The sequence below is a fragment of the Aulonocara sp. 'chitande type north' Nkhata Bay genome, linkage group LG4 (genome assembly GCF_057382095.1).
Source record: "Aulonocara sp. 'chitande type north' Nkhata Bay isolate Kocher_YH1m ecotype deep benthic linkage group LG4, A_spYH_male_GT1.1, whole genome shotgun sequence".
Classification (NCBI taxonomy): domain Eukaryota; kingdom Metazoa; phylum Chordata; class Actinopteri; order Cichliformes; family Cichlidae; genus Aulonocara; species Aulonocara sp. 'chitande type north' Nkhata Bay.
The window spans coordinates 12,074,693-12,083,080 of NC_141347.1; the positions used below are offsets into that span (position 1 = coordinate 12,074,693).

An 8,388-nucleotide genomic window follows, 5' to 3' on the forward strand; every position below is an offset into this window, starting at 1 on the left:
GTTGTCGGTAGCTTCATTTCCATTGTTGTATGATCGTTTTTTATATGGTGATTATAGTTTGTTTAAAGTCTGAAGCAACTCAAGCTTTTAAATAAAACAAGTGACAAGAGAAAGAAAATGTCAGATTTAAATTCATAAACAAAGTCTGGGCATTATCCACACAAGGTAACACCAAACCAAAGTATCATACAAAGAAAAGAAACATTTAAATTGTACAACTTCCTCTAAATGATTCAATAACATTTGTGATTTAAACCCTTAAAGCTTGAAATATAAAATAATTGCCATAAAATTCTAGTTATTGAACCATCTGACAAATTAGTTAAAAATAATAATTCAATTTTATTTTCCATATTTGTATCGTGTTTGTAGCAATTGCTTAAAATGTATTGTGCCATTTATTTAGATTTTTAATGCGGGGGGGGGGGGATCACAACAATGATGTAGATGCCTCAAAAACTCACAAAAAACTGTATGAATCAAATATGAGACACTAGGCGTTAAGGGGTTATTAGGATATTAGAAACACTTCGTGTGCTGAGCTCCTTTTGCTTTTTTGATCCACACCCTGCTGAGAAGACATCCAGGAAAAGGTGAGTACTGCTAATATTAACCATATGCCTGCAAATAATCATAAAGTCTGCACAGTTCTGATCAGGTGTGACGAGCAGTCCCCCCTCTGCTTCTTCGCCTTTAACAAGCTGTCATTTAAACAATACTCCCAAAATATCAGACTCAATAAACCCAATGAAGAAAACAAGTTAGCTTTTATTTTCTTCAGCTTTTTAATGTCAATCCTCAATAAACTAATAAAAATATAGATAAAAAAGAGTAGTACCAATGTTCTCATCAGACCCACAGAAGCAAGTGCTTCATTCTTATATACATATTTATTTCATTTAATTATGCACTTATTCCTATTTGAAAGCCTTGAAATGAAGCATACCAAACAGAATATAGTATTCCTGATAAGTTTTTCATTAAAGTTGTAATTTATTCCAAGCACTTTTTTTTATCAGCACATCTTAAAGAACCAGCTTTAAAAAGACTTTGAGCCAGTGTGCTGTGCTCAGAGTCTCATGCTCACCTGTTGCTGCAATATTGGAGTGAAAATGACTTCCAAACAAATTCCTGCTCCACACCAGTGTGGAACAATATAGCTCTAATACTGAAGGAGTCACTGCTTTTTATGACTCTGACATTTTCACACCTTCACAAGGCATTGCTTTCATTATAGTTGGGTTTGTTCATTGAATTCTATTATTTTTTGACATTTTTCCAGTTTTAAACCCTTGAAACATACCAATAGAAGCTTTTCCCAAAATGTCACTTAGAGCGAACAATATTATACAAGCTCATTTCAAAAGACTAGGTTTACTATATAGACTTACACCCAGATCCTGCACACTTGATATTATAACGCTGCATTAAAACCAGATGATATCCAGCCCCGTGTCAGTGTGTCACATCAAACAGACGTGGAATAATACAGCTCTGAAAGTTCACCTGCCAGGGGGACGATCAGGGTGCAAAAAAACGTGTCTTTTATTCCTCTTTTTGCAATCCACGTGTCATTTGTTATAACAAATAGCATGGCATTACATCAATTTCCTAATAGCTACAAAGACACACTTGTGCTCTGATACAGAGCATAATAAAACAGGGTGCATCAAAAGGCTGTTTGAGGCCAGGAGGTGGACAAAACTCATCATAACAAGGGTAATTGCTGCTGTTGCTGGGGCAGAAATTTCGGGGGAGGTTAACTCTCCTGTGGCTATAGCTGCTTTTGAAATTTATGAAATTGCGTCAGTGTAAATCAAAAGGGAGGTGGGCACACGCAGGAGCCCCTAACTTCCATCACAAGATCATGTGCTCTCAGCATCGAAATCATCCCATCTGCCACATTTGCACTGACACATTTATAGAAATCTATGCGGGCTGAGTGCATGTTAGCCACTCTCCTCCATCTCTTTGGCTTGAAGGTGATGACTAATGCCACTGGCAAGATAGCGAGTGAGCAACAGCGTGCAATTCTTTTCTGAAGGCACTTCTAGTCAGTGAAAGTGGGTGTGAGGATACATGCACAACTATACCACATTGTGTTCATGAACAATCCATTGTGCAGCATAGCAGTGGTTCTGTTTGGCTCAATGCCATTTTCATACTGAGCTACAAATACACCTATTGATGGAAAACATGGAATTACAGGCCGCTGGAAGAGGACACAGCCACATTGAATTTCTTACTGTTTCTTTTCAACCTCAATGGGATTATTTTCCACCACTTTTTGTGGTCCCTTTGTGACCAATTTATTTACACTAACATTACATTTACAGCGTTAACGTTGACATTTAATGGAGTCTGAGCAAAGCAGGACGTGAGCTTCGCAAAGGTTGGCACAGCAAGAGTTACAAGTATTGGCAGTTCTGTCTGAATCCTCCATTCACAGAGGTTAGAGTAGAGAAAATAACATATTTTTGCAAAAACATCACGCTGCCCTCTGCAGCCCCTGCAGATTCTCTCATTCTGGGTCAGCCTGACCTTGAGCCCGTGCTGGAGTGGACCCGGTGCTCTCTCTCTGTCTTTCCATATTACTCTTCAAGCATCATTTCATCTAGTTGGCTGTTGAGAATTTGTTTGCTGATAAGTCCCTTCCTGAAATGACCCCCTCCTTCAACCCAGTAACCCGATGCTCCTTAGCCTTGGAGATTCACTCACCCTCATGTTACCTTATGCAGTAAAAACACTACTTTGATTTGTGTGTGCTTTCCCGTTCACTGGATCTGTGTGACAAAAGTCTTGCAATCAAAATCTGAAGTTCATTCTAAAGCTTGATAATCTGTGAATTCATTTAGGGCCCCTCCAGTGTTATTACACCGGTTTATGTAATTAAGTCCCTCCGGAGACTTTAACTGAAATTTAAATTCAAAATGCTGCTCTTAGGAGGTGAGACGCGCAGGAGCAGAAAAACACTCATTAGCGGTGCCACGCAGTTTTGTCATCAGGGCTATAACCACAGTCAAAGGTAATCTGTCAGTAGTGTTGACAGTAAATAGGCTGCCTTGAGATTTCATTATGAAGTGTGTGTGTAAGGAATTACCATTTAAATGAGATGTAATGACAGCTTTATCCCACTCTGCTGGGTTTTGGGGGGTTTTTTGTTTGTTTGTTTTTTGATACTGAATACAGCTACCAAAACCTGGAACACCAGTTTGACCAGTTTGTTAGGTACACCTGTTCAACTTCCTCTTTGACACAAATACCTAATCAGCCAATCACATTGCAGCAACTCATTGAAGTTAGAAATATAAAGATGGTCTGCTGGAGTTCAAACTGAGCATCGGAATGAGGAAGAAAGGTGTTCAAGTGACTTTGAGTGTGGCATTTGTGAACGCACAATGGGTCAAACTCTGATTGCAGGGGAAACAGGAAACAGAGGCTAAAGTTTAGGCATGCTCACCAAAAACGTTTCCTGTTCTGATGAGTCTCCATTTCTGCTATGACATTCAGATGGCTGGGTCACAGTTTGATTTAAACAGTATGAAAGGAAGAATCCATCCTGCCCCGGATCAAAGTTTTAGTGGTTTGGGAGAGAACTCCACAGCCCGCCTGATGCTGATCATGTCCATACCTTTATGACCACGGTGTGACGATCATCTGATGGCTGTTTCCAGGAAAATAACACACAATGTCAAAAAAGTTCAGATCATCACAAATCGGTTTCTTGAACTTGTACTGAACTCAAATAGCCTCTGCAGTCACCTTTGGGATGTGTTAGAATGGGGTATTCACATCATGTCGAGATGGACCAAAACCTCTGAGTGAATTTAGCTCTGAAGACAAGAGAGGGTGTACCTAATAAAGAGTCCACCAAGTATATATTATCATAATCATTTACTCTTTTACTTTTTTATATTACTTCATTACTTTGTTTCCTATGCCATTGAGGATCAAAACAATAAAGATGTTTTGTTACAGTTTCTGTTAATTTCAGCTGCAGTTTGGCTGAATAAATCTCATCAAAACTAACATTTTACTTCTGATGTTTCACTACTGATAATTAGATGATGTTTCAAACCATTGAAGTGAGAAACTGAAAATGAAATCCACATTTCACTCACCCTTATATTTAGAGAATCGCAAGATCTCTTTAGAAGAAAAAAAACTGCAATCAAGATGTCCCGTCTGATTTTACGGTGCAAAATGCGAGCCTTTGAAGACAAAAATCCATCACACACTGACAAATTCACACACACATTTTATTATTGATTAGAGTAAAACAAACCCACCCACTGGGTGAGACAAGAGCTTTCACAGTAAGCACAGTAAACACAGTTTTCCAGTAGCAGGTAAGAGTTACAGTTACAGTAAGACAGGCTGCACACGGCAACAGCCAATTCACAGTGAGAGTCTCCAAAGCCAGCGTGGAGACAAATGCCTCCAAAAAAAGGTCACACAGTCACCAAGGTACAGCAGAATAACATTTGGAGATGCATGAATAATGACATTCAAGCACACACAAAGAGAAGATCAGTACTAAGTCTGCAAATCCTTTGTCTTTGCCAGTGAAGGCGTGCAGTCTGTCCTCGGTGATTGCATGAGAGGAGTAGCTCATCCTCCAAGTGCTACTAGAGGGGTTTTTTGCATACTGTCTCATTAGTGCATAATCTGCCCTCAGCCGTGTGTGCTATTCTTTAATGGTGCAGCTGGCTTGACCTTTAGAATGTGTTAAATGTGCTCACATGCTTTTTCTTCTCCACCACAACATTGATAAACTTACAGTGCACAACACAAAACAGTGACAAATCTGCACTTTTCTGCTACCACGATGTAGTAATTTAAGACACATTAAGTACAACGCAGCTGTGTGATGAAGTTGGCTTTACATCAAACCTTTACACAGATACCATACTGATAAATCAAGAATAGTTTAAACAAAGTCAGATTTTTTTTTAAAATGGCACATGTCAGCTGCAAGTTGCCTATTGTTCCTTTTTTCATTCTCATTCTTTAAAAATATGACGACTACAGTTGATACATTAATTCCTCACAACAAACATAAACACGTCTCCAAACTTCACCGGTAATATCACCACTTGGTACATTAACGCAGTGTGTGTGTGGCATAGAAATTCCTCCTCTTGTCACGTGTTGATGTGAACAGCGGGTGCTTTCCGAGGAGGGAAAGAAAAAAGAGAGACATCTGTACTGGCAGATGGCTCGTTGCTGGGGGTGGCAGTTAGCAGTGGTCGGGGTGGCCAGATAGCTGTCAATCTCAGTGCACAGCCACGGTGACGGGCAGCATGTTTTGGAGCAGTTCCCGTGATGACTGCGAGCGGGATGGATGAGAGCTCTCTGGCGCAACCCTCAAACTCAAGCCTTCAGCCTGAGCAGGGGCGACTCTGAAGCCTCTGTGGGGTGGCCGAATAGCTACAATGAACTGCCTCTTGAATGTTTCGCTCAACACAATGTAGATGAAAGGGTTGATGCAGCTGTTGGCATAGCCCAGGCTGATGGCGATGTTGTAGACATACAGGAAAGCAAAGCTGGGCCGCTGTACTCCCAGGTGGGCCAGCTGGAGGATATAATAAGGGGCCCAGCATAAGAAGAAGGCCAGGCAAATGGCCACTGCCATGCAGGTCACCTTTCTTGTACGCACCCTGAGGCTGCGCTGGGGTAGTGGAGCAACTGTGGCTGACATATTTTGAAGAATCTTGAAGAAGACACTGCAGATGACCACTAAAGGAAGAGCAAAGCCCAAGAAGAACTGGTACAGGGTGAACCAGTATGTATCTGTGGCCGGGTTTGGGAGCAGGAGGGCGCAGCCGACCGAGCCGTCCTTGAGACCCATGAGTCCAGTGTACATCCAGACCGGAGTAATGGAGACCAGAGAAAACACCCACACCAGCGCCACTGCCGCCCCTGCCACGAAGGGGGTTCGAACGTGTTTGAAGCGGATGGGGTGGACTGTTGCCAAGTAGCGGTCCAGAGTCATGACAGTCAGAATGTACGTGCTGACGATCTGGCTGTTGGAATCAAGCGCTGTGATGACAGTGCACATGGTGCCACCGAAGCACCAGGAGCCATTGCCCACGAGCTGGTGAATGAGAAAAGGCATGCCAAGGAGAAAGAGGAGGTCTGCGATGGACAAGCTGAAGATAAATATGTCTGGCACTGATGGATGAGAGCAGAACTTGGTCTTCTTCACAATGGTGTAAATGAGAATGCAGTTCCCAGTGATCCCAAAGAAACAAATAACACCAAAGATGCTGGGCATGAGCACATTGTTGTACTGCTCATGATCTGGTAGAAAGGACAAAAACAGAATATTCTCCATCAGCTTTCTTTCCTTATAACTTTTTTTCATTCATTTGTTTTCAAAGTGTCAATAACTACTTTTTGCATGAAAATGAACAACATAATATTTCATCTCTGGTGATAAATCTCTATGCATGTGCCCAATTCAACAGAAAAACGAGAAGAAGAAAAGCTTACCTTTTTCCAGATTGTCAGGTGAGCTGAGGTACGAAGAAGATGAATTCATAATGTAGTCCTCCATCCAACCTCGAAGAATAATACGAATATACTCTAAAATAACTTATATATCAGTTTAAGGCAAAGAAGATAGATGAGCTTGAGAAAATACGCATATTTTAAATATACATATGCATACAAAAATCCAGCTTAAACTGTTGCTTTATGGCTTTGATAGCAGAGGTTCAGCCGCGCGCGCATGTTTTTGTCGTCCAAGACACTTCAGCAGGCACGCGACAGATAAAACGCGCGCGCTCGCGTCAGCTCTGAGTCTGGTATTTGGCAACTGCGAGATAAAGTACTCCGCAACTCGGAGACCCTTAAAAAAATCATCATTCTTATTTCTAAGTTTGTGTCGTCACCCACTGAACAGCTGTGAGCTATACTTTCCGCCGCCAGTGTGAGTAATACTGGAAGTCATTCTTGAGTGAATACCTAATGGACGATATCCTCGCTTCATTCCACCTTATTTTCTTTTAAAAAGCGTTAGCCGTCAGACCAAATAGCTTTATCATTCACAATGCCGTTACGATGGAGGTCACACGATAGGTTATCTGTTATAAACAGTCTAATTAATTGTCCAACTGAACAGTGTCACTCTCCATATTGTTTGCTGTGTAATATTTGGAAAAGATATGCACATTTCTTATCTCAACTGTGCGGTATTAACATATGGCTAAGTACTTCTGGTAGCAACCCTTGATTGGTTAAAGACAGAAAGAACCCATTTTTGTTTATTCCCACTAGGTGGCAGCATTGTCAAGGTTTTAATACCTCTGCTGTCAAAGGCCAGGATTAAAAGCAGATGTGCAAGAAATGAAAACAGGAAAACAGAAGACCAAATATTCCAGCAATTATCCAAGTAAAGCTTTATGAGATGGCGTTTATACATATCGTATTTTATGGCTGAAGCCATATGGATCCTTGAACATAATATTGAGAAATTTGCATTCCTGCGTTCTCTAATGTGTCCTACTTTAACCTAGTAGACTAATTTATTACACTGCAGCTAAAATGCATGAATCTGTGTTCTTAATTTCCCATTTCAGACTGAATGAGATGGACATAAATGCATCTAAGTGAGAAATGTGTTATGTATGTGGCTATAGTTAACAGTGATAGTAGTTAATTGTAGTTTGTAGGATAATGATAAATATGGGTGACAGTTTTGTGGCAAGGGGGAACGAACTAGGGTGTGGCATTGATAAATGTTTAGTTTACAGTGAACATGTTCACTTCTCTGCCTTTACATATTTGGCAGTCCTTTTGTCTTGTCAGATATGGTGTTGACAATCAGGTAGGCGGTTTAAAGTAACTAGAAGATGACCAAGCTATAAGGTTAAGCCAGGACACACAGCTGAAAATCTCAATGAAAGTTTGTGAATGAATTAATGCATAGCCATCCTGCAGCTTGCCTGTGACTGAAAGAGAGACTCGAGACAACGTGAGACAACATCACAAGTTTTCAGGGCCATAAAGGTCATTCACTCATTGGAGCAGGTTATGTTCAAGATAACAGATCAACACTTACAAATCCAAAGCCTACTGACCAATCAGGTCTCTCTGAAAACACTGTAGTTATTCCCAGAAGAGCCCACAGATCAATGAGTTGACAGTGAGATGGTCTCAAATTTCTAGCTTTCCATTAAGATCAATAATAAGGGACTTTATCGCTTGTTTTATTTTTTTGCTGCCTGCAAGCTTTTTATAACCAATCAATTCTACATGAGAGTCCTAAAGTATTGCAGGCTTGTTGACCTTAAATGCCTTCTATTCACCACAATTATGATTTTTTGGCATCTCACGATCATTAGACACCACAAGATTTTAGCTCAAAGAATAAGGATAAACATA

At 40.7% G+C, this 8,388-nt stretch overlaps 1 protein-coding gene across 1 annotated transcript; it reads right to left on the reverse strand.

Annotated features, from left to right (window-relative positions):
• Positions 1–4,308: 4,308 nt before the first annotated feature.
• mchr1b (melanin-concentrating hormone receptor 1b) lies at positions 4,309–6,918 on the reverse strand. The gene is made up of 2 exons (XM_086290550.1): positions 6,496–6,918; positions 4,309–6,303 (listed from the first exon to the last, which is right to left on the reverse strand). Exons 1-2 carry the CDS (start codon positions 6,557–6,559, stop codon positions 5,276–5,278), a joined length of 1,092 nt encoding a protein of 363 aa, XP_086146676.1. The 5' UTR covers positions 6,560–6,918; the 3' UTR covers positions 4,309–5,275.
• Between the last annotated feature and the right edge of the window lie 1,470 nt (positions 6,919–8,388).